Source organism: Mesoplodon mirus (genome assembly GCF_964341445.2).
Source record: "Mesoplodon mirus genome assembly, chromosome: 4".
Lineage (NCBI taxonomy): Eukaryota > Metazoa > Chordata > Mammalia > Artiodactyla > Ziphiidae > Mesoplodon > Mesoplodon mirus.
In genome coordinates, this window is record NC_138979.1 from 103,890,658 (window position 1) to 103,916,471 (window position 25,814).

Here is a 25,814-nt window from a genome sequence, read left to right on the forward strand (position 1 = left end):
ACCCGCTCACCACAACTAGAGAAAGCCCGCGTGCAGCAACGAAGACCCAACACAGCCAAAAATAAATAAATAAAATATAAATAAATTTACAATTTAAAAAAAGAGCAATGATGGGGAATTCCCTGGCAGTCCAGTGGTTAGGACTCCATGCTCTCGTTGCAGAGGGCCCGGGTTCAATCCCTGGTCAGGGAACTAAGAACCCACAAGCTGCACGGTGCAGCCAAAAAAAAAAGAAAAAGAAAAAGAGCACTTACGAATTAGTAACAAGAGACCAACAACTTGGTAAAAAAGTACATAATGGGGAGGGATAAATTGGGAGATTGGGATTGACATATACACACTACTATATATAAAATAGATAACTAATAAGAACCTAATGTATAGCACAGGGAACTCAATTCAATACTTTGTAATGACCTATATGGGAATAGAATCTAAAAAAGAGTGGATATATGTATATGTATAACTGACTCACTTTGCTGTACAGCAGAAACTAACACAACATTGTAAATCAACTATACTCCAGTAAAAAAATTTAATAAAAAAAATTATATGACAAATAGTTCACAGTAAAGAAAATCAAAATGGCTCCTAAAGATATGAAAAGATACCTCACTCATAATAAGAGAAATACAAACCAAAGTTACAATGAAATACCTTTCTCACTTATCAGATATGCAAAACTCGCCTATGGAAGGCAATTTGGCAATATTGACCAAAATTTTAAACGCACATTCCTTTGACTCAGCAATTTCTCTTTTAGGAATTTTCCTATAGCTATATTCATAAGTATGAAGCGATATGCCCCCAAAATTAATTGCAGCACTCTTTGTAATAGCAAAGTATGGAAACAGATGCATATGTACAGCTAGGGAAAAACCTTCAAATGTAGAGGCTTATAGGGTATTTTAGATTTGAATTACATCTATAAAATGGAAACAATAATTGTACCTACTGCACAGGGTTGTTGTGACACTTAAATGAATTAAAATACCGAAAGAACTTAGAAAAATATCCGGAATATATACCATTAGCTGTTTACTTACACACATACTGTTAATAAAAAGAACAAGAGGCATAATAATGGCATGTACAATTACCTACTATTTGTATAAAAGAAAAATAAGTATATGGGTAAAATATCCCTTGAAAATTTCACAATTAATCAGTAACTCTGGTTACCTCTGGAGAGAGGAACTGAGGGGCCAGCAGCAAGGCAACTTATTTTCACTGTCTACCTTTGTATACCTGTTAAATTTTTTTTTTTAGGTTTTTTTTTTTGCGGTACGTGGGCCTCTCACCGTTGCAGCCCCTCCCCCTGCGGAGCACAGGCTCCGGACGCGCAGGCTCAGCGGCCATGGCCCACGGGCCCAGCCGCTCCGCGGCATGTGGGATCCTCCCGGACCGGGGCACGAACCCGCGTCCCCTGCATCGGCAGGCAGACCCTCAACCACTGGGCCACCAGGGAAGCCCCTGTTAAATTTTTTAACCACGTATATTTGACATCTATTTGAAAAAATAAAATTTTTCAAAGTAGAAAATTATCAATCAGAAACACATAAAGAAAAATAAATCAAATTTTATAAGACATAGAAATTAAATTATGCTCCAATCTTTTCCATTAATGTTATTATGCTGAAATTATATATTGCAGTCATTGAATGATTTTTCAAACCCTGCTGCACACTTTCATATTATTGATGCAGCGTAGTGCTTGCACCTCAAAGTGTGGTCCTCAGGCCAGCAACATCAGCATCACCTTAGAATTTGTTAGAAACACAGAATCTCAGGTCCCACCCCACACCTACCGAATCAGAATCTTTAGTTTCAACAAGATTCTCAGGTAATTTGACTGTGGCATCTTGTCTGAGGAACGAGGAGCACTGAGCCAGAGGACAGAATAAAAAAACAAAGAAATACAAAACAAAACAAAAACACTGTTCTACTCGTCTCTTCTCTTTGACCCCCACCTCTTAAAATTGTTGTGGCTCTGAAACCGAGCAGCACCCTGTGGGGGCACTCCTGTGTACAAAAGCCTTTTTCTGTGCCCCATTTCTGGTTTGCAGGAAAAAGGCTTCAGCCTCCTAGGCCTTCCCTGAACTCCAAAGGGCTGATTCAAGCAGTTACTAATTGGGGGAATGAGGGACTGCAGAAACAAAGAAAGGCAGTCAAGAAACAATGGGGCAGGTACCTGGTTCCTTCTCAAGGGATATACATAACTGATACAAATCTCTAAGCCCTTCTACAGGAACTAAGGCCTCCACCCATGTGGAGGATGGTAACTTCAGGCAGAGCACATCCACCCAGACTGTTTCGAATCAGAACACCACCCTGTTACCTCACCACCAACCAATCAAAGGAAGGTCACACACCCTGCAGCCCTCCCCCACAAATTTTGTCTATAAAAACTCTTCCCTTGGGAATTCCCTGGCAATCCAGTGGTTAGGACTCCATGCTTCCACTGTAGGAGGCATGGGTTTGATCCCTGGTTGGGGAACTAAGATCCCACAAGCCTTGCAGGCACAGCCAAACAAACAGAAACAAATAACAAACAAACAAACAAAATTCTTCCCCCAAAACTATTGGGGAGTTCGGCCTTTTTGAGCATGAGCTGCCTGTTCTCCTTGGTGGGTCCTTGCAGTAAACCTTTCTCTGCTCCGAACGTCACCATTTTGGTTTGTTTGGCCTCACTGTGCATCGGGCACATGAACTTGGGTCTGACAACAGCTTGATGATTCTGGAAAACATTGCTGAGTGAAAGAAGGCAAACACAAAATAATCCAACCTATATGATTCTATTTATATGAACTTCAAAACAAACTACACCAATCCATGGTGTTTGAAGTCAGGGTAAAAGTTACCTCTGGAGAGGAGAGAGGGGGCAGAGATGGGGCAGGGCCCAAGAGTTGCTTCTAGAGTGCTGGTAATATTCTGTTTCTTGACCTGGTTACTGGTTATTTGGATCTGTTTGTGAAAATTCTTAAGAACTGTACACTTCTGATTGGTATACTTTTTTGTATGTGTTTTATACTTCCATAAGAAAGTTTTTTAAAATTCCACTATTATCACCTACCTCAAGCCCTTTGACCGTTGGAGGTGCCAAAGTCCAATGTGCTTGGGGAAAAGAGACTGAGCTGAAAAATTACTTAAACCGATTTAATTACTGATAGGTATCTCCGATTTAAATAGATTACTTTGTCACACACACACACTTACTGGAACTCCTGTGCATTTTTAAAGGTGCCTACTATTGACAAGCATTCACCCAAAAGATGACATGTTCGCAATGAAACTTCAAGGTGCTCTCTGGAGTGGTAGGAGAGTTGCACAGGCTCTGCTCTCTTACTTAGTGGGTTTCAAGCCTGGATCAACAATTCATTAGTTACATAACCTTAGACAAGTTACTTACTCTGCATTTCTGTCCTTTTGGAGGATAATTATATTCCCACTTTATAGGAATATTCCCTGTATTAAATGAGGTAATATACTTGAAGCACTAGGCACCGTGCCTGGCACATAATAGCAGGAGCCCATTAGGAGCAGACAATTAGGGACTTCCCTGGTGGTCCACTGGTTAAGACTCTGCGTTCCCAATGCAGGGGGCACAGGTTCAATCCCTGGTCAGGGAACTAGATCCCACATGCCACGACTAAAAGATCCCGCATGCCACAACCAAGACCCGGTGCAGCCAAATAAATAAATAAATATTTAAAAAAAGAAAAAACAGCAGACAAGTATTTAAGAGTACAGGACTTCCAAGTCAATAATTCCCAAACACTACCTCACAGATAATGATTACCTGCAGTTAAAGATAATCACAAGCAGGAACGATTCTGAAAGCCACTTCCCTGGAAGTTACTTCAGGTCTCATGATCCACGTGGGAACGAGAATCTGGAGTGCCAGCAACAGGTTTCTCAGGATATTTGCTTTCAGAAGAACCCGCCCCATTCCACTGTCCTCAGCCAGCAGGGCAATACCTGTGTTCCTCCCAGTCTTCCCACACTCCTCGACACAGAGAGTGGCGGTTTCTCATGCCTCCTGCGTCTTGTTCCCATAAGCTTGCTCTAAAAGCTTCTAAAGTTTTCAGATGGAAATACTTGAAAGCAAACTTCATGCTCTTATTTCAAATCCTCAAGAGGCTCACCATTCTCTTTGCCCACTTATTCCCAGTTTCCTGGCCCCAGGTAACATTGTGAAGGTGAGAGCTGTCTCCACACCCAATAGAGAGTCTGATAGAGGGTTAGGAGGCAGCCAAAGTAGTCTCTTTGTCTTTGTTCCAAGATAAAGAACTTTTTCAAAACACGTGCATTTTCAAAAGGTCAACAGTGGTAGGATTACAGGTATTTGGCATTTTTAAAATGACTTTCTGCATTTTCCTAATCATCTATGACTACGTATTATTTTTACTATAAGATTCTTTGGGACCTTGTGTAATTACAAAAGCATTTTGTGCTCAATGCAGAAAACTTAGAAAACACAAAGGAAAAAAAGTTCCCTTAATCATATCAGGTAAAGATAACAGCTGTGAACATTCTGGCATATGTCTTTCCAAACTTTTCTCTATGCAGAGATGCTTCATTTTTGTGATCTGGGAAAAAAGTAAACATTTAAGAGACAAAGCCTTGGGTCTTTAGTCTTCAATTTATTTCTGTTTTTAAACAGCATCTAACGGCTTGGAAAAGTCCCTAACAGCAAGGGCCTGCCCCATGCACTCCCAGAGGCTCCCCCACCCAGGGCTGGGGTCCAGGCTCCAGTAACTCCCCCTCAGCCACACCAGCCATCAAGCCTACTTTCTCTCCATCTCTGGAGACTTGGGACAGAAGAGGATCTCCAGTTAGAGGGAAAGATGGCACTAAAGGGCACTGCGTGGAAGGACTGGGCTCACACACAGCTGCCTTTGTTAGTCTTAGGATATTTTGGGACTTGGTAGCATGCTCAGACTGCGGGAGGGCTCGAAGAGGGGCTCCTGGACTCCTCTCTGGCCTCAATCATTCCTGGGCAAGCCTTACAGCACCCCTTCCTCTTGCCGGGCTCAGTGCATTGCCTTTAGAAGCTGGGCAAATGGCAGCCTGTGTAATTCAGCATGCCTTGCTGTGACCTGGTCAGCTGCACTTTACTCCTGGCCTAGACAGGGTGGGTAACCAGGAAGGTGACGAAGATTCAGCCCTGAGGGTCCCACTGCCTCCCGCTACAGGGCTTGGGACCTGACTGTACCAATCCCTTACCAATTCTCACCTAAAGGGGAATAATACAAGGGCATCTCTTTGGGAGGAGGGGCAAACCTGGGCATTTAAACCCCAAGCACAGGCACAGATGGGCCCCCAGGCCAGAGACGCCTCAATGCATGCACTAAAGCAGCAGGGGCAGCTCAGTTGGGAGAGTAGGGGCCCACAAGGTTGGATCTACCCTCGCCCAACTCCTCTCCGCACCCATGGTAACCATGGAAACATAACCACCCCCTCTGCCAGCTGCCTGGGTTTAGACAACCAGGCCTGGCCCACCTCCACCCAGCCAAGGCCTGAACGGATGCCAGGCCGGCCACAGAGTGGTTGCAGGAAGAACTGGGATTGGGTGATGTGGTCAGTCCAGCCTTCCAGCACAGCTTGGGAGGACTACCACAGGAGCCTCCACACCTTGCTGCCTGGGCTGGGGTCAGACAGGGCTTAGTCAGCCAGCACAGTGGCCAGCAGAGCCAGCCGCATGGCCCCACATGCCCTCTGCCTGTGGGCTAGCAGCTACTGTGGGGTAGTAGCCCTTGCTGCAGCAGCAGCAGCCTCTGGGACTCATTGACGGGGCTGTCTGGCTGCTGCTCCTCCTGCTCAGGCTGCTCGGCCAGCCCCCCAGGGCTGAGGATGTACCGACAGTCACTGGGGGTGCCCCCCACGGCCCCCAGGCCACTGCCATCTCCAGCCCCGCTGCTGGCCGGGTCCCCGCCAGGCAGCTCCAGGTTGCCTCCCTCGGCAGATTCCTGGGCTCCCTCAAGGTTGATATACAAGGGGTCCTGGCTGGCGGATAGCACAGACAGGCGGCCCAGGACATTCTCCAGCTCCATTCGCAGACATGTGAAGCTCGGGCGCTGCTTGGGGTCGGCGCTCCAGCACTGGTACATGAGCTCATACCTGGGGCAGAGAGAAGGGTGAGGGGACGTAGTGAGGAGCCAGAGAAAGGGGAAGGAGGGTCCTTCTCTCAAAAGCAGAGGCCCTTTAATCATATGAAACCAGGATTTAGAAAAATGTGATTGAGGGAGTTCTCTGGTGGCCTAGTGGTTAAGATTCCGGGCTTTCGCTGCTGTGGCCCCAGTTCAATCCCTGGTCAGGCAATTGAGATCCCACAACCCGAGCAGCGCAGCCAAAAATAAAAAAAAAAAATTTTTTTTTTAAAGAAAGAAAAAGAAAATAAAATGTAATTGAACACTCTAATGTATAGGGCTTACTATGTATCTGGCACTCTTCTAAGCATTTTACATTTATTATTAATTCTCGCTATACTGTGAAATAAGTGATCCCTATTTTACCAACGTTCAAACTGAGGCACAGAGAGGTTAAGAACCTTGACTAAGGTCACACAGGTAGAAAGTGATGAAGGTAGGTGGGTCGGGTCCAGAGTCCCTCTTATGCTATTTTGGGAAGGGGCAGTAGGAGTGTTTTTGTCTTGTGGAACACAGCCTGGAGTCAGGGTTATTTATGGGGGTGGTTTGGGAATCCACCCTCTGTCCTAAATCCTCACCCATTCACGGGGTCTTAAATCCTCATTGTTCATGAGGATTCTCACCTTCGAGAATCTGAGAAAAGCTTCCAGCCCTTCACGCCTGGCAGGGACACTTTTTACATACAATTTCAGCTTTGCAGATTCCCTGAGGTCTTATCCCTGTTCCCAGGGAATGCCTCATGCTGAGAAAAAATAAGTAAGTAAATAAATAACAGGAAAGGGTTGAGACCAGATCTAGTCATAGCAAATGCCTGACTTTCTTGCCTGTGCCCATGATAAAAGCCCCAAACACTACCCCCACTCCAGCCCTCCTAACAGGGGCCTCCAACGATGGGGGGAATCATGCCAGACACTGAATAGGTCGTGGGAATGGTCCAGGCCATGGGTATGTGGCAAGGCTGGGATACACTGTCAAGGCCGTGCCGGGAGCCAACTGGCGTCTGTCCACTAGGCTGCCTGGTGGGAGGCCAGCGCCTGCCCACCCTCTATTGACAACACTAACTCCAGCCCCAGATGACACTAAGCCAGGGCCTGGTCCCCACTGCCCAGCAGAACCTCTGTGGCTCCAGAGGCCCAGGCAGGCTACAGCCACCGGGAGACCTGACCTTCCTGCCCCTGACATGCCCCGAGCTCTGCTGAGACGTAGAGCCTGGTTCATGTACTCAAACTGCCCTCTCCCCCACAGTCCAACCTCAGGGCAGTTCAAACCCACTGCCCTAGAGAAAGAGGACCCCACCATTCAGGCTGAGCCTTCCTCTGCCTGTCTCCATTCTTGGACCTCTGGAGGTCCAACCCCAGAGCAGGAAATAGGTTTGTGGACTCCCTCCCTCACTAGGACTTGTACTAGTGAAAAGGTCCTCCAGAGGCCCAGGGAAACTCTGGCTTGCATGGGGTGGTAGAATAATACTAGAATAGACAAATCATAGTCGGGTTCATGGTTAATAGGCACATTCTAAAATCACACAGACCTAGATTCAAGTCCCAACTCATTCACTTAATCGCTGTGTGACCTGGGTCATGTTATTTAACCTCTTTAATCCTGGTTCCTCATCTACAAAATGGGAATAATAATAGTCTTTTCCTCATAGGGTTAGAGGAGGATTACCTAAAAGAATGCCTGTAAAGAACCCAGCTAATGTTAGTGATACTGTCTTCTAGTCACAAGGGGCTCATGACTCTCCCCCCCGTGCAGTGAGTGTATCACCACCCTGCCCCACTCCCAAGGCTCTGGGCTTCCAGAAAGGAGAGGAGGCAGTACCCTTCTCCCAGGATCTCAGTTTGTTATCTTAGGTCTCTCCACTCCCTCAGAGAGGAGGCCAAGACAAGAAAGGAACCCAACCTCCCGCCCCCAGCGCCCCCTCCCTGTCAAGCAAGGAATGTGATGGAGCAGCAGTTTTCTTCCTGCCCCTGAGCAGCATTCCCTGAGGGGGAGGGAGAGCTCAGCCTTAGGGAAGGAGTGGGGGTGGGGAAGAGGTGACAGGGAAACCTGCACTGTTGCTCAACCCTGCACCTTCTGCCCTTGGGTGGGATTCCTGGTTCTCCCTGGAAACTGGAGAAAACAGAGTGATAGGAAAAGGCTGGAGCAAGAAACATGGGATGGTAAAGGGGGAGAGAAAGAAAATAGGAGCAGTAGATGAAGAGGGAGTTTGGGGGTAGAGGTCAGACTTCCCTCTAATGACGAGGACATTTCCACAAAAAAAAAGAAAAACAAAAGAAAGTTCAGTTGCGGATCGGAGCTCCCCATGGGCCAGCAGCTGTTGTGGCAGCCATGAGCGGAAACCCCAAATACCTGTTTCCTCCCAGAATCCCCTTCCTGGGGCACTCACATGTCCTCCATACAGTCCGGAGGCTGTTTCAGGCGGTTCCCGCCGATGAGGTAGTTGTAGATCTCAGCGTTCTCAATGCCAGCATACGGCGTCTGCCCACGAGTCATGATCTCCCACATGGTCACCCCGAAGGCCCACTGGGACAGAATCGAGGTTGGGGGGGAGATGTCACTAGGCTTCCTGAGCTAGGCAGAGTCCCGAGGCAAGCATATCTTGGGGCTCCGGGGCCTCATAATGGGGCAGCCAAAGCCCAGAGAGCAGTGCTAAAGGTCCACCCACGCACTAGTCCACACTACTGTGTTACCGTCAAGTCTCATTGGGCCGCCCTGCTCACCACGTCACTGTGCACGGTATACAAGTTGTCAGCCAGGCTCTCCAGGGCCAGCCACTTGACGGGCAGTTTGGAGGCACAGCCCTGACGATAGTAGTCCCCACTATAGATCTTCCGGGAGAGTCCAAAGTCGGCCACGCACACCGTCATGTCTTCTGCCAGCCTGTGAGGAGTGTCGGAGGATGGGATCAGCCTTCCGCCAGGCTGGCCGCCTAAATCCAGGGCATCTTTGTTCTCAAGCCGTCCCCTCACGTAGCAGATACTGTCCCAGGTGGGAGCTGACCATTAGCTAGCTCTTCCTGGCACTGCTTCCTGCCTCCCAACCCCGAGCCCTCCAGAATTCACATACATGCAGTTCCGAGCAGCCAGGTCTCGGTGGATAAAGTTCCGGGAGCTCAGGTACTCCATGCCACAGGCAATGTCCACCATGAACCGAACCAGGGTCTGCAGGGGCAGGTTCTGGTGGGCAGACAGGGCGAGCTCAGGCTAGACCCAGGCAGGGCAGGATGAATGGGATTCCCTGGCCAGAAAGCCTAAAGACTGTCCTCAGAATCACTGAAAGGAAGGGGATGAAGGGGCTTCCCAGTGCAAGGAAGCTTTGGCAAATCTGAGGGAGAGCACCCAAAAGTCAAGACTCCCCCAATCTGGGGCTCCACGGGACTCTTCTCTCAGAAAGGGGCCTTGCCCAGCCTAAATTCCCAGCAGGGATTTGTGAAGGAGAAGGAAGCCTGTTAGCAAAAAAAGTCAAACTTGGAGCCCACCTTCTCCCAACCAAGTCAATTGGCCCTATCCACCAAGCCAACCTCTCTCCCAGGGTCTTTGTCCCTTTCCAACTCCTGGCTGCTCCCACCCCAGGCACTCACAAAGGGGTTCTCCCCAATCCGGGAGGCGAGCAGGAAGGCGTGCAGGTCCCCGTGCTTCATGAAAGGCAGGATGACCATGGGGATGGGGAGACGGCCTTTGGCCCTGCTCCGGAGGCTCACCCCTGGGGACAAGGGAGAGTCAGTGGGGCACATGAAGGTCAAGGGGCAGTTCAGGCATCTGTATGCGACCCCACCTGCTGGGTTCTACCTCTAGCCCTGGTTCTGCTACCTCTTTCCTCATTAAGTTCCACACTGGCCTGGTGACTACCCAGGAGGGACTCTGGCTGCCCCCCCAATCTCTGGAGCATCTTCTCTGTCCCCTCTTCCTCCTCCTCTGTTTATATGAGCAGCCTTCATGGGACAGGGTCTGCAAACTGAACTCCTTACCTAGAGCCTGATCAGATTTCAGCCAGGCCGCTCCTTGCTCTTTTGGTGTCTGCTTACTCACCAGGCAAAGTCCGAACTTCTCTCCCACAGACTGCCCTCGCACCTTGGGGGAGCGTAGTTTTAGCCCTATTTTACATTTACCTCCCCCAAGAAGGGGCTCACCAACAAGCTTGGCCACGTGTGGGTGGTCAAACTCCTTCATGCAAGCCGCTTCCCTGAGGAACTCTTCAATGTCGCTTGAGGCAATGATGTCAGCTGGGAAGAAAGGAGGGAGGGAGGGAGGAAAATGTGCCCCCAGTGGGCCCAGGAAACAGTCCGGCCATGAGCAGGAGAAACTCCCACAGGCTGGTGCTATCCAACAATTTCTCCACTCGCTCATGCCTTCCCTTTGGTTTGGAGAGTCAAACGGCTCAACCAACCACAGCTTTAATCACCCCGAGTGAAACCAGAGGACAGTCACTGCTGACAGCAGGGGACAAAGGCTGGGGCACCAATGAGTGTGGGTTTATGCCTGTGAATTATTGACATGGTACAGACAGCATCCCACTTAGTGCTAACTCGTCTTGAAAAGTCTAGGGGCCTAGCAGAGCCTGCTTCAGGATCAGCCACCCCTTTCACCCTCCCAAGTGACGCCCTCACTCCACTCTAGTACTATTCTCCACTCACCTTTCAGCATCTTTACAGCCACTTTCACAAAGGAGCCATCCTCCTGCTTCAGCTGGGCCTCCCTCACTGAACCAAACTCTCCTAGGAACCGATCCAAATGATGGTAAGTCCCCTTGGCCTCCTGTCCCCAACCCAGAGCCCTCCCAGGGGACCCCTCATAGGGACACAAAATCATTAGACTCTGGGGCCATTGAAAGAGGCTCCCTCGTTCATAGCAAAGCAAAGTATGCTGGGCTGGGTGTGATGACACCTCATCCCTCCTTGTCCCCAGCCTCCATTCCCCCAAACATCCCAAACCCAGGAGTCTACAAGCATATTCTGTTCATAGGAGCTGACCTAAATCCACACCCTCGGAGTGACGGGAGCAACCAAACATACCGGGACATGGCAACTCATGCCAATCCCTGCACAGCCTCACACACCTTTGCCCAACATCCGGCCCAGGGTGAACTGCTGCTCTGGGATGAGTACATCCTCCAGTTTGTCCTTCAGCTCATCACTGATGCCCAAGCTGTCCACTGTGGGGAGGCGGGTGGTGAGAAAGGGGAGGGACCTCTCTGGTTCCAGATCCAAAACCCAGCCTGCCTCCTGCACCCCAGACTCCACCCTCAAAGCAGAGATGAGCTTAAGTGAGCTCTCCCACAGCTGGGCCGGCGATTTCCATGAGGATAGGTCTGTGTCTTTTCCACGGTGTGCTTAGGACTCATCAAGGTTCAGACCTATTGGTCAAATTAGTAAGAGGAATGCAGATAGGGGTCCAAGATAACCCATTTTTTCCTCCTATGGCTCCCCACCACTCACTCACGTGTGGCCTCGATGCGCTCGGGCCTCTCCCGATTGAAGGATCGTGCTGCCCGGAAATGAACTGCCGGCTCCCCCCGGGCCATGACACTGTCAAAGACTTGCCTAAAGGGAAACCCAGGACTTGGAGTCAGCTCCAAGGTCTTCAGTTACCACCTGCCTCTCCCTCTGTGCCCCCCCGCCACCCTTACCCAAACCGTGTCTCCTTCCGTCTCTTTCGAAGCAGGATGAGGGCCAGGGCAGCAGCCGTCACCAGGGCTGTCAGCACACCCAGGACCACAGGCACCCAGGACGTGCGGCTGTGGGGAGCACCCTGCTGGCCTGTGGGAGACAGGGGCAGGAAGCAGCACGAGCTAGCCTGACGCCAAGGAGGCTCTTTAGAATTTTCCAGTGATGGTCATCTGGCCTGGTCAAGAGGCTCCTCTCACTCAGTAAGGCTCCAGAGTGGAAAGAGGCTCCAAAGGAAGACCCAAAAGTTCCTACTCTGTCAGTGACAGGCCCTGACTGTTGGGACCTACAGCATGACCAGGGGTTTCTATGCTAGTTGTAGGGCAGGGGGAGGAGAATGAGATACAACCCTGGCCTCAAATGTTTGACTCTGAGTCTTTGGGCCTATTAAGAGGGGAGGCACTGCCAGCCTCCTCCCATCAGTGTAGGTTGCTCTTGAAAGCCTCCATCCCCTGCCCCCTTCCCCTTACAGGTCTTGCAGGTCTTACCTGCATGGTCATGAGAAGAGACCACCAGCGGCTGACTCCAGGGCCCACAGCCAACGGCACTGGAGACACACACACGCACAATCAGGTCCTTCTGGGGATCCCAGCCCGTCAGGTTGGCCCTGGTCCCCTCCACTGTCAGCTCACCCTGCAGCCAGGAAAAACCCCCATCGCACACTGAGCCTGAGTAAAAGGCCTCCAGCTGGGGCCTGAAGTCAGAAAAAGGTCTCGCTAGGAACATGGGAGGTTAGGGACACTGTGGGTTCAGGGGCTGCAGGAACACAACCTGCTGGGAGTCATCACATTCCTGCTGCAGGCTGCAGAGGCCTCTCCTGAACACAAACAAGGCTCAGTCTGAGAATGCAGACATGGGGGATGGGCGGGAACTGGGGGGTTGGGGAGGATAAGAAGGCTTTATCTGTGTCCTCCCCCAGTTTGTGCAGGAATGTGCTTCCTGCTTTCCTTTCAAAGTGGATACTGGAGGCAATCTTAACAGGAGACATAATCCAATGAAGAGTGCAGCCTGCAGGGGAGGGCGGGAGGGGTAGACTCCCTGGGATGGTAACAGGCCCACCAAGGCCCCCAGGCTCACCAAGGACAGCCATTCTGAAGCTCAGAAGGCCTCAGAGCCCTGAGGGCCGACTCTAGTAGTAAGCAGAAGCTTTCCTTACCTGGGTTCCGTTGTCTTGAACCCAGGACAGTTTATAGGGTCCCAGAGGGCCTTCTAAAGGACTTTCGGGGATCACTTCTTCCCACTCCAGGATGAGGCCTGAGTCTGTGTGGATGGCACGGAGGTTCTGGGGAGCAATGGCTGGGGCTGTTCCCAAAAAAAGAAGGTTGCTAAGAGCCCTGCCCCACCCACCACCACTAACCCATGCAGGCCTTTGGAACCAACTCCAAAGAACCAAGTAGCTCAGAGAACAACACGTGGGGGAAGAGTCTACTTCCCAGGTCTGACTGCTCTTACCCATCGTCCTGGGGAGTACGGGTGGGTAATGGCAGGACCCGTACCATCCCAGTTAGGTAGGGTATTGCTCTTCATCACCTTGGTTACTGCCTCAGCAACATCCTTCACTCTCCTCTCACAGCCCTGCCAGCCTCCTTGCAATTGCTAGGAACTGCAAGCAAGTTTGTGCCATAGGGTCATTGTACTCTGTGCCCTCTTCCTGCGGTGATTTCCCCCAAATATGGCTCTTTCCTTATGATTCAGACCTCAGATCTCTGTATGGGGGTATTCCTGGAGCACCCTGGGGCACTCTTCACCACCATATTACCTGATCTTTCCCACTTTGCTTGTCTGCCCCACCCACTAGAACTAGAGCTGAATGGGAGGGGGACTGGATTTATCTCCAGGTAGCAACAGGACCTCAGTAAACAGGACTGATGCATGATCCTCCCTCTCAGGTAGCCCTCTCTCAATCAACGCCATTCAGAACTGGAGCCAACACTACCCCTGCTACTCCAGCCCCCGGCCCCATTCATCCATGTCCAGGTACTCTGCTCTGTAAGTCCCTTACCTAGACCCTTTGTCCGAAAGGGCACCCAGTCAGCATATGGAGAAGGCCCCAAGGCATTGGCACAGCGAACCCTGAGGCTATAGTTGGTGGCAGGTGCCAGGTCCCGGAGCAGGCAAGTAAAAGGTGGCACAGGGACCACAACAGCCAGGACCTCCCAGCCTCCTGGGGCCTGAGTCACCTACAGAAAAACAGAAAATTAATTATGTGGGACTTCTCTGGTGGCGCAATGGTTAAGAATCTGCCTGCCAATGCAGGGGACATGGGTTCAATCCCTGGTCCCGGAAGATCCCACATGCTGCAGAGCAACTAAGCCCATGAGCCACAACTACTGAGCCCACGTGCCACAACTACTGAGCCCACATGCCCTAGAGCCCGTGCTCCGCAATAAGAGAAGCCACCACAATGAGAAGCCTGCACACCGCAACGAACAGTAGCCCCTGCTCACCACAACTGGAGAAAGCCCACGTGCAGCAACGAAGACCCAACGCAGCCAAAAATAAATAAATAAAATTTATTTTAAAAAAAAGAAAATTAGGGTTTCCCTGGTGGCACAGTGGTTAAGATTCCGCCTGCCAATGCAGGGGACACGGGTTCAAGCCCTACTCCGGGAAGATCCCACGTGCCACAGAGCAGCTAACCCCATGAGCCACAATTACTGAGCCTGTGCTCTAGAGCCCGCGTGCCACACTACTGAGCCCGTGTGCCACAACTACTGAAGCCCAGGCACCTAGAGCCCGTGCTCCGCAACAAGACAAGCCACTGCAATGAGAAGCCCGTGCACCACAACAAAGAGTAGCCCCCACTCGCCACAACTAGAGAAAACCCCCGCGCAGCAATGAAGACCCAATGCAGCCAAAAATAAATAATTTTTTTTAAATAAAGGAAATTAATGATGTAAGGCAGGGAGGTTTCTTAGGCATGTGAGATGAGATGGAAGATGGGACAGGTAGGGGGATGGTTGGGGGACTTGAGTTAATGCCTCTACAAGTCTATCAGCAGAATAGCCAAGATTTGGAAACAACCTAAATGTCCACTGACAGATGAATGGATAAAAAAGATGTGGTATGGGCTTCCCTGGTGGCGCAGTGGTTGAGAGTCTGCCTGCCGATGCAGGGGACACGGGTTCGTGCCCCAGTCTGGGAAGATCCCACATGCCGTGGAGCGGCTGGGCCCATGAGCCATGGCCGCTGAGCCTGCGCATCCGGAGCCTGTGCTCCACAACGGGAGATGCCACAACAGTGAGAGGCCCGCGTACCGCAAAAAAAAAAAAAAAAAAAAAAAAAGGTACATATATACACAATGGAGTATTACTCAGCCATAAAAAAAGAATGAAATAATGCCATTTGCAGCAACGTGGATGGACCTAGAGATTATCATACTAAACGAAGTAAGTCAGGAAGAGAAAGACAAATACCATATATCATTTATATGTGGAATCTAAAATATGACACAAATGAACATACCTACAAAACAGAAACAGATTCACAGACAGAGAACAGACTTGTTGTTGCCAAGGGGGAGGGCAGAGGAGGAGGGAAGGATTGGGAGTTTGGGATTAGCAGATGCAAACTTGTATTATATAGGATGGATAAGCAACAAAATCCTACTGTATAGCACAGAGAACTATATTCAGCATCCTGTGATAAATCATAATGGAAAAGAATATGAAAAAATATATATAACTGAGTCACTTTGCTATACAGCAGAAATTAACACAACATTGTAAATCAATTATACTTCAATTAAAAAAGTCTATCAGCAGACACTTGCAACCCACCCCTTCCCACCCTCCGCCACACCAGGTTCCACACCTCCATGTCTTTGCAATCGCTGTTCCCTTTGCTGAGAATAACCTTCCTAGCAAAGTCCAACTCATCCTTTAAGATTCAACGCAAATACCACTCTCTCTGTGAAAGCCTTTCTCAAATACTCGAGAAAATCCATGCCCCTTTCTGTTTGATGCATAATTATGTTAGAGTGGATACCACTCTTTGTAACTGTTTACATGCCAATGCAGACTCTCAGAGCAAAGTAACTGGGAGCCTGTGGGCACCATGAACCAAGCCTGCTCCTTACATTTTGGGGACCCAGGGCAAGAGTACAAATGGAGATCCAGTGTACCATATGACTAAATATTTAAACGTTAAGAATCAGCGAACAGACTATTAAGTAAAATATTTTCTATCTTAATGTATTGACAAACAAAGCTACAAAACAACCTGGAAGATTGGGTTTGCATTTATAATTCTCCAAATCCTTGGAGTCCCAAGCCAGAATGTGGTGGCACAAGAAGAGCCAGCCTCCAGCCAAAGGTCTGCAACATGAGGGACATCACGTGCATGGCTGTGGACAGTGCTGCCTGCATACCCACTCCCCCTCAAATGGCTGCCCTTTGAGCTTAGAGGTGCACGTACCTTAGCATGATCCATCCTTGGGAGGATAGACCAGGGAGAGGCCCATATAGGCCCCAGAAGCAGACTCAGGTTAAGGGGAGAGGGGTGTGTCCTGGTGAGCTGGATGGGCGTGTTCCCTTGGCCCTATGGATTCCCTGCCCAGGGGTGAAGGGTGCAACCAAAGGAGGGCCAGAGTGGGGTCCTCTAAAGGGTGGACCTCTAAAGGGTGGAGCCGAGAGCAGGGGCCTTTGTTGCCCAAGAGAACTCCCTAGAACCATGTCAAAGGTGCTCATTAAATACCTTTTGAGTGAACAGACAAAAATGAACAAGCCTGAATTGCCTCATTTTTAGTATCATCTTACCCAGCTTTCCCACTGTCTGGGGCCTAGGACCTCTTCTGGTCCCCCTGTTCTCTTTGGCATGGGTCAGAGGTTGGGGGACAAGAATGCAGGTATCAGATAAGTCAAAGGTTTGGGTTTTCACCCACATAAGAAAAACTCTTCCAGATATCCCCAATCTGCTCTAGTCATCTGTTTTCCAGCCTGAAGAATGCACAGGTTGAGCCGATCTGCCGTCACTTGATTGCTAGAGCACCCTATGATAAGGGGCAGTGGCTAGGGCTGTTCCTGGTAAGGGAATGTCACCTGAATAGAGCTGGAGACCAAGCCCCATGGGCAAGACTAGGTAAACGTGATACCACTGTCAACAAAGTGCCACCGAGGCAGCCAGAAGCACAGCCAGGAGGGCCTGTCCGCCCTCTCAGCCTACCTGGACTGTACAGGATTGGAGCAGGGCTTGGCCATCGGCCCCTGGCGTCCAGGCCACGCTAGCATTGCTGCTGGAGAGCTTCGTCACTGTGATGTTGAAGGGGGCTGCAGGCAGTGCTGTGGATGGGGACTTAGAGTCAGTGCCCAGGGGGGATAGAAAAAGAGGGAGAAAGCGTGGGAGTCGAGCCTTGAGTTCCTCCCTAGGGTTCCCTCCAAGAAAACCTAAGATGGCTACTCAGCACTCCCAGGACCACAGTAATACACAAGTCAAGCAACTGGCAGCGAACAGCTGCTCATACCCGAGAGAGTGCCTAGGCTGTGGCGAGAGGTTAATGCTCCCTGAATCAGGGGCCCTGTCTGACCAAGGAATAGGGTAAGATAATGTGTGTCTGGCGGGGGGGGGGTGGGGGGGGGTGGAGCACGGCACCTCGGCCTTAGGAGATACCAGTGAGAGGCAGCTGACCCTGCGGCCACAGCCCATTCCTGCACACACCGGCTCTCTCCCCCTTTCCACCCTGCCCGCTGTGCACAGCAGCCCTTTGGGTCTCCTCTATCATCCTGCTAAGCTGTTTTCCCCACCCCCATTCCCTCGACAGGGGCTGGCAGAAGCAAGATTGGGCGTGAGCCTTGACCATCTCCTGCTGGCTCCCTCCCTCCTTCCCTCCCAAGGACTCTGCTTCGTGATGGGAAATCTACTGTGACGTCAGGTTTCTATTCTCATCTCAGCCATGGCAGGGTCTCAGGTGCTCCCACTAGGAATGGAGCCATGCCAATTAACCCCTCATCCCTCAGATCCCAGCAGGACCCTGGCGAGCTGGAACACCAAACAATTCTAACTTCACCCACAGCCTGCTGAGAACGTCCCTGCCTTACCGCCCCTCACCTCCCAGGGTCCTCCTACCTTGAAGACGAACAGTGGCTGGGCGAGAAGAGGCCAGGCCTTTTACGTTGTGAGCTTCACAGGAGAACACAGTACTCTGGGTCACCCCTGGGGCCAGAAAACCTCAGTCAGCACCGCCCCCCAGCATCAAGTCCCACTCAGTCTGGGATTGGGGATAGTCAGGCTCTGGGTCTGAATATCCTACAATATCCAGCCAGTGTGGGCCTGGATATAAATCCCAGGGCTGGGGCTCTGTTTTCTCATCTCCCAAATGGGAGGATTGTGAGAACCAACCGATGCAACATATGTAAAGTGCACGGCACACAGTAAAGCACTTGAGAAATGTTATACTGCCCTTCCAACCACAATCCCGTCTCCCGCGGACAGTACAAAGCTGCCTCCCTTTTCTGGTCACTCCTTTATTGCACATTCCAGGGCCCTTCTCTATTTGCTCTGTGCCATATCATTGTTCTATCTGCAGAGTCGCTGCCTTTCAATAGTTCTCTGCTCCTTATGCATGTGTCTTGTCTCCCCAGTTATACTAATTCCTGGGGGGCTGGACCGATGGCTTCTATTTCCTTTGTACTCCCTTGATCTCCCGTGGTGCCTAGCACAGTGTGCTGTGTGGAGTGGGAGTTCAGTGAGTGCTTATTCTCAAGCTGGCTGCCTGACGGTCCCAACCATGCACATCTAGAGAGAACTGAATGCAACCTCCCTTCTCATCCGCTCCAACCCAGCGCCTCCTGAACAGGATCAGATCCTGCAGTCCACCTCCTTTGAAAATGCGTATTCCTAAGGGACTTGGCAGATCAGAGTCCGTCCCTCCCACCTTACAGTACATGAGACTAAGCTCAGACTCCCATCTTTTTCGGCCAGTTCAAGCCTTGACCAGAAACATTAACTTTGTTTCACAGATTAGCAAGTCTCACAAGTGTGTAAGGTATGTGCCTGAGGATTCTGGGGTCCAGGTGGGTGGGCAGGCGTGGCTGCTTCTGGTCTAACTGTGTGGAGGTGTGGATAGATACAGTTGTTTGGGAAAGGTTTGGAGATTTCTGGCAAAGGCCATTAGAAGAGGAGGCCCCTGTATCTTTGTGCTGGCTTCCCCCTCCCCCTTTTCCTTCCTCCTGCCATTCCCCATTCTGCAGCCTGAGACTCTTTACTTCTAGGCAAGTCTGCCAGACACTCCTCTTAGCTCTGCATGGGCTGGTTCCTGGCTTCTTCCCTTGGGAGGGGTGGGGGGGATGGGTGCCCCTGGTCCCACACATTCATCTTCCAGGGCCAGCTGTGTACGGCCTAGACTGCTGTGAACGAAGGAAAGAGGCTCCAGCATCTCCTTAGGCACACACAGCAGGATCACCACTAATCAGCCCACCTGGCCAGCCTAGCACACCTGACTAATGAGCTTAGTAATGGTGGGTGCAGCTCATGTACCCAGGCACTCTGGACACTCACGACCGCGGGCTCAGTGATTTAAGCAGATTTGAACTCTGCCAGCCTCACCACCCCTGCTCAAAGCCCTTCCTGAGGCTGCTCACCTGTTACATTTAAAACGGAAGGAGAGGGAGCAGGTCCCCCAACCTTCGTGCCTCCTCTCCACCAGACAATGGTAACAGGTTCTGGGGGACCCACGGCCTCACAAAACAGTTGGAAAGGGGCATTGGGTGGCACTGCCAGATCTTTTGGCTCCACAGTGAAAAATGGCACACCTAGGGGGAAAAAGGCGGGTGGGGAGTGAGCCTTGCCACTCTCAGCTTCCGACTGCCCAAGCCACAAGTCTGCTACCATCTGAAGCCCTCTATGCAGAAGGTCCCACGGGCCCTTATGATTGGGTCAACTGCAGAACAGGCATCTAGCTTGAGGGGGGGAAGCTTCTCTTCTTTGGCCCCCTCAGGGATATCCTTTATGCTGTACCCTTGGGCCTGACAGATTCTCCCTTTCCAGACCTGCTCTAACAGCCCTTCTCAAAGCAAGGGAAGAGGCAGAGGGTGGGGAGCTGGGGGAGGGGCAGTAAGGGAGGGGGAGTGGGCGGGAGCTTTAGCAGAGTTCTGCTGGCAGGCCCCAGATCCCGTTCAGAGCCCTTTGTTACTTTCTTAGTCACTTTGTTTTCCGGGGTTGCACAGCTTTGAGCTCCTGCAGCTGCGGATCCTTCCTCCCCTCCCCCATCCCTCCCCCTCCTGGCCTGGCCACTTGGCAGAACAGGGTCCAGCCCCAGATGGGTGCTTGAGGCTTGTTTGTCAGAAAACTGAAACTTGACTGCACCCCATAGATTATGGGTCTTAGTTGCCCCTTTGGCTCTCAAATACCCAGACTCCAGTGGGTATGGTCTTCCATGGCTGCGCCAGGCCTGGAGTCTGGAGCAATCAGGTCCCAGAGGGCAGTGAGGCAGCCCAGCTTCCACTGAGATTTCTTGGGCATAGGGTGGTCACTAGCAGACAGCATCTGCTCCAGGCCAACACGCCCACGTGCCTCTGCCTCCTCACCTTCTACCGTGAGCCACACTGGCTGGGAGGTCTCGGTTTCGCCCCCATCCTCCACCTGGCACCAGTACTGGCCCGCATCAGAGCGCTCCACTGACTTCAGGCTGTGGAAACAGGACACCAGGTCTCCCAGGGTCAAGGGGGGCAGCTCTTGGGTTGCCCAAGAGATTCAGATTCAATGGGTTCAGGCTGCCCCCACTTCTGGAAGTCTCCACAGGTTGCCTAATAAAAAAACCACAGACCTCTGGGCATCAGCATTGCCCCCAGCTCCCAAACCCCATGGAAAGAACACAACGTGTCCCCAGGCTGGCATCCCACACCTTCCCCCACAGTCCTGCACCTGAGGAAGCCAATCCAGTGCTGCTCACTGACTGGGATGTACACCTGGTCCACGCTCTGGACCACAGCACCGTCCTTCACCCACTGTATCTCAGGCTCCTCCATCCCCTCCACGCTGCAGTTGAGCTTCACCGGCTGCCCCTGAGACACTGTCAGCTTCACTGGGGCTCCCGTGAGCTTCAGGCCTGAGAGGTGGGAAGGAGAATGTGTCATTCTGCTTGAGAGGGACCCTGTCTCTAGAAATAGCCCCCATCCTATTCCAAAACCTAGGTTCTGTGTCAGGGGGCTCATTCTCAGCCAATGGCCAAGGAAGCAGAGGCAGGACAGTGTGGGAGGGAAGGTAGCCTGGACCCGGGCTGGGGGAAGGAGCATGACAAGCTCTCCAGGCACCATTTCTGCCACTGCCAAGTTCCTCCCAGCTATAAGGAAATGACTTCTTCCCCATACCTCCCTGCTGGGCAATGTTAAGTCCTTTCCACCAAAAGGAAAGCAAGCCAGGCTGCAACAGTGGGGCGCTTTCATACACCTGGGGTAGGTACTGCCCTGGGAATCACTGCTGCACCCAGTCAGTGCAACAGGCAACCAGCTCTCCACCCAAGGTGTCAGCCCAGGCCCTGCACTGCTGCTGGCATCCCCCTGCACTCTACCCCAGCAAATGTAAGGAGGCTGAGGAAGGGAAGGAGGGGGTGCTCCCCTGAAGTGGAGAACATATGGCTGCAAAACCACGTCAGAAAACACATGGCAGCCTTCCTGGCAGCCAGCCGCTCTATTAATACCTGAATGGGTGCAGAGGCAGGCGCTAGGAAGGTAGGAGGTAGAAGGGAGGGGAGGGGCCCTGAACAGGGAGCCCCAAACCCCTGAGCTACTCTCACACCAACAGGGGCGCTACCCTCTGAACGAACACACACACACACACACCCTCAGAGAGAGGCAGGTGAACTATCAACACAGCTGAAATCCAGTTCTGCTTCTTCCTGCCCTTTGCTGTGTGACGCAAGGCAAATCCTGAGCGCTCTGATCCTAAGATACATACACCCTTCCGCTTGGAAATACTTGTCACTCTTTCCCTTCCCTTTCCTTCCCTGAGATGCTGATATGTCTGAAAAGAAGGTGCCTGCTGGGTGGCTGCTGCTCTGCCCTGTGTCTCTTCCTACTCCCTTCACTCTCTCAGGACCAGCCACAGCGCAAGGAGGGGTAGCCTTACACCCCATACCTACCCAGCAGTCCCAGGGGTGTGTAGTGTGAACTTGGGGATCCCGGTGCTGCAAGAAGCACTCCTGCCATTGGCAAATGCCTCATGGCTATGTGGGAACACAAGGCTGAGCAAAGACCAGCAACCCTGCCCCAGACCATCCTCTCCAACACGCCCAGTTTCAGGAAGCTCGGAGAAGGCACCGCGACTAGAGTACGCCCAGGTGTTTTCTGTGACTGGGCACTCTCGAAGCCCCTGTACCTACATGATGTAGGAGTGCCGGTGGGTGCTCAGTCCCAACCCCTGTGGCTTCGGAGTGGGACCTTCGTTTGTGTGGGGTGGGCAGATGTGGTCCCCAGGACTGGGAGGGGAGAGCAAACAGCTAGGAACGTCGAGGCGGGAAACGCCAATCCCAAACACCCCCCGCTGACCACTCGGCCCGCAGCCCCGCTCCTTTCCTTACAACCCCGCCAGATGAGCTCGGACGCGAGAAAGTTGGGGGGTGGGGGCCGCGACCCGAGATCCCGCGGCGAACGCGCCGCTGAGCCCCCTCCCCCCTCCCGAGCCTCGGCCTTCCAGCTTGGAGCCCCCCGTCCAATTCTCCGGCCCGCCCAGGCCCGGGGCTCGCTCGGCTGCCGTCCCCGGGCTCCGACCCCGGCCGCGCCCTTCCGCAGCACCCCGCTTTCCGCCGCCCCCCGGGCCAGCCCCTACCTGCGGCCGCGGGCTCGGGGAGCAGCAGAGCGGTCAGACCCGCCAGCAGCAGCAGCAGCGGCGACGGCGGCGGCGGCGGCGGCGGCGGCGGCAGCGGCAGCGGCGGGATCCCCGACCGCCCCATGCTCCGCCTCAGCGCCATCGGCGGCGACCCCGCACCATGCCGGGCCCGGCCCGCGAGCGACGAGGGAGGAGGGAGTGGAGGAGGAGGAGGGAGTGGAGGAGGAGGAGGGAGAAGGAGGAGGAGGAGGAGTAGGAGGAGTAGGAGGAGGAGGGGGAGGAGGGAGGAGGGCCGAGGGAGGGGCGGGGGCCGGCCCGAGGGGCGGTGCTCGGCCCGAGGGGCGGTGCTGCGGCCAGCACTCCGAGACCCCCACCCGCTGCGACTCGCCGCGGCGGCCGTCAGCCGCGTGGGGTCCTGTGGCCGTTCTTGGGCCACCGCGCTCCTTCCACAGCCGTCGCCGCCGTCGCCGCCGCCGCTGATTCATGTTCTTCTCCGAGCCGCCGCCGCCTCCTCCCCGGCCCGCCCGCCGGCAGCCGGAGCTCGTACCGCCCCCCCGCGGAGCCCCGGGCGGCTCGCTCCGACCGCCAACCCGGCCGCTGCCGGCCCGGCCTCCGGCCGACCTCCCCCCGCAGACCTCCGCAGCCCCGGCCGGCACCCCCTGCCCCAGCTACCCCAAGGCCGGATCCGAGGATCTGGCTCGGTCCCCTGCACGGGCACCCTAGCCGCGCCCCTCCTTTCCCTAAGGACTCCAGCATCTTTTCAAACCCAACACTCCAGATCCTCCCCTCCAAACCTTGCTAGAAGCCTCTTCCACACCCCAACTTCTGTCCAGACTGATCACAGAACCCAGCACCCTCCTCTCAACACAGAAAGTATCCCCTAGATACTCCCAACCATGAGGCCCCCTGAACTTGTCGTGACTCGGCGCACCCGTCACGGGATATGCCAGCACACCTTCCTGCCTCTTTCACGAGCCTTTTGCCCAAATTCCCCATCTTCACGTTCCATTTCCCACCCCTTTATCTCCAAGACCTTGAGCCTTGGGTCTTGAGTTTTCTGAGATCTTGGTAATACTCAGGTTTTATCTGCTATCCCCACTGCTACACTACATAGGTCAAAGCCCAATGGCCCATATCTTTTGGGGCTGTCATTCTCCCTAGTTGCTTCCTCTGCTTCTCGCCTCCATGCCCCAGGAAGTGGGGTGAAAGTTGGCTGTGTCTTCACAATATCCAATAAAACATTAGCTATTATTAGTAGACCACCTTGCACACAGTAGGCACGCCATAAGTAAGTAGACAGATGCCTGTTAAATGAATGTATAATTGCCTCAGAGCTTGGCCTGCCCCACAACCAGTAATCAAGGGGATGGCCGTGCCCACAGACATCCTGTCAGGCAGCGAAAGAGCTAGTTCCAAATCCAGTCTACCAAACGTTCCCCTCCTCTTTCCCTTGCCTTTACTGTCCCCAGGAGCCTACTCCAAAGGGCCCTTCCCAGAAGTCCGGGTTGGGGAGGAGGGAGAAGCCACTCAGTGCCCCCTCCAACCCACCTTCCACTTCCCTGCAGCCTCATTGGATCTTCTCAAGCATTCTCCTGAGCAGAAGGGGCCTGCCTCTTCTTCCTCTTGGCCCCATCAGTGCTTGTTTATTAATTATACTAATGATAACAGCAGTAGCAGTATGCGGCGGCAGCCTCAGACCCAGCTGGGGGTGCCCCCAGGCGGCATCACAGGGAGAAGCGCTGTCAGAGTTGGATGGCAGGGGCCTGAGCCTCCGTTTCACTGAGAGCTCAGGCAATTTTCTGGGGTGCTGTGGGTCAGCTTCAGGACTCTTTCCTAAAGGAAAAGCCTTGCTCCATTCCAGAATCCACAGTGTCTGAGCTCAGGCTGAGTCGGATCAGGGCAGGCAGACAACAGTCTGGGGCTGAAGCCAGATTCACCGGGGCCATGGCTACTGCGGCAGTGCGGTTGCTGCAGCCCTGAACTTGAGCACTTATCATTTCTCAAGGTCCTCTCCCCCACCTCTCCTCTCTGGAGGGGACTTCAAGTTTCCAGTGAAAGGAAATTGTTGACTCTGGCTGACACTGGGAAGACCCCTCCTAGAAGGTGTTGAACCCAGAGTGCAAACCCAGCCTTTCACTTCCTTTTCACCCCTTATCCCAACCCTCCCCCCGAAACCCATTTCCTGAACTCTGATGAGAATCCCAGCCCAAGGACCATCCTTTGCTACCAGGCAAAATGGGCTTCTGGAACATATCATGAATACCTCTGCATTCTCCACTCACAGCCTTGACAAACTTCCTACCTCAGCTGCAGGGCTGAGGCACATCACTCTCACCCTGGGGCAGCAATATTGTCCATGTGGGGCCTGGCACCCTGAGTGCCTGCCTCCTCTACCCCTGCTTCTGAACCCCTCTCGATTCCTAGTATTTCTACTTGCAGGGTAGAGAGGACTGTGGGGTCCTGGTCTTCTGACTTTCCAGCTCCTACGCAGCATGCTTGCCTTCCTGAGCCCTCGCAACCCACTCTTCATACCCATCCCCCCCATCTTTCTCTCTCTCTCTGGGCACAGTAAAGGAACATACTTTAAGGGTATGAGAGCAGGTGTGATTTTGTGGAAGAGGTGTGTAGGTGGGTGAGAGGGTGTGCATTGTGATGTATGAGGGAGGGTGTGCATTTGTGCAAACTCTAAATGTGACTGACGCTTTGTGGGTGGATGGGGAGAAGATGTGTGTGTGTGACTGGAGGAGGTTGGCTGCCTTTGCAAATACATGCCTGCAAAAATCTCCCTTCCTTTTGTAAATGCATTGCTTGGAAGGAAACTAATCGAATCAACAGGAAATGTATTTGACCTAATGTATGAGCAGATGTCCTAGGAGTTCCTGTCCTCAGAACAGAAGCAGAGCCAGTTATGATCTATCCCAGGAGAGAGGAAGGGCCAGCAGCAGCCCCTTATTATGGGTGGAGCTAGGTTGGGCCTTGGCATCACCCTACCCCTGTGAAATAAGTATTTGCCCACTCTCTGCCTTTTATAATCCACGACTGTCCAAGGAGGCCAAGGAGCCAGAGAAGACAAAGACAAAACTGGAAATAAGAACCACCTGCCCATAGCAGCAGAACACCTTGATGGCAACTTCCAGCAGTCTCAGGAAGTAGCTGCTTCAGCTTTCTCAGAGTTAGGACTCCATCTCCTGTCCCCACCTCAGGGAGTGGTGGGGAACCAACGTGAGTTATGGGGTCATGGC

General features: G+C 52.5%; 1 protein-coding gene across 1 annotated transcript; it reads right to left on the reverse strand.

Annotated features, from left to right (window-relative positions):
* Window positions 1–4,634: 4,634 nt before the first annotated feature.
* Window positions 4,635–22,724, reverse strand: TYRO3 (TYRO3 protein tyrosine kinase). Its single transcript, XM_082619052.1, has 19 exons — window positions 22,573–22,724; window positions 20,671–20,854; window positions 20,334–20,434; window positions 19,389–19,559; window positions 17,875–17,961; window positions 16,975–17,090; window positions 13,814–13,991; window positions 12,968–13,113; window positions 12,300–12,444; window positions 11,775–11,904; window positions 11,588–11,688; window positions 11,205–11,300; window positions 10,783–10,863; window positions 10,279–10,371; window positions 9,730–9,851; window positions 9,216–9,325; window positions 8,870–9,029; window positions 8,536–8,672; window positions 4,635–6,120 (listed from the first exon to the last, which is right to left on the reverse strand). The coding sequence occupies exons 1-19, from the start codon at window positions 22,712–22,714 to the stop codon at window positions 5,730–5,732; spliced, it is 2,691 nt and encodes an 896-aa protein (XP_082475178.1). The 5' UTR covers window positions 22,715–22,724; the 3' UTR covers window positions 4,635–5,729.
* Between the last annotated feature and the right edge of the window lie 3,090 nt (window positions 22,725–25,814).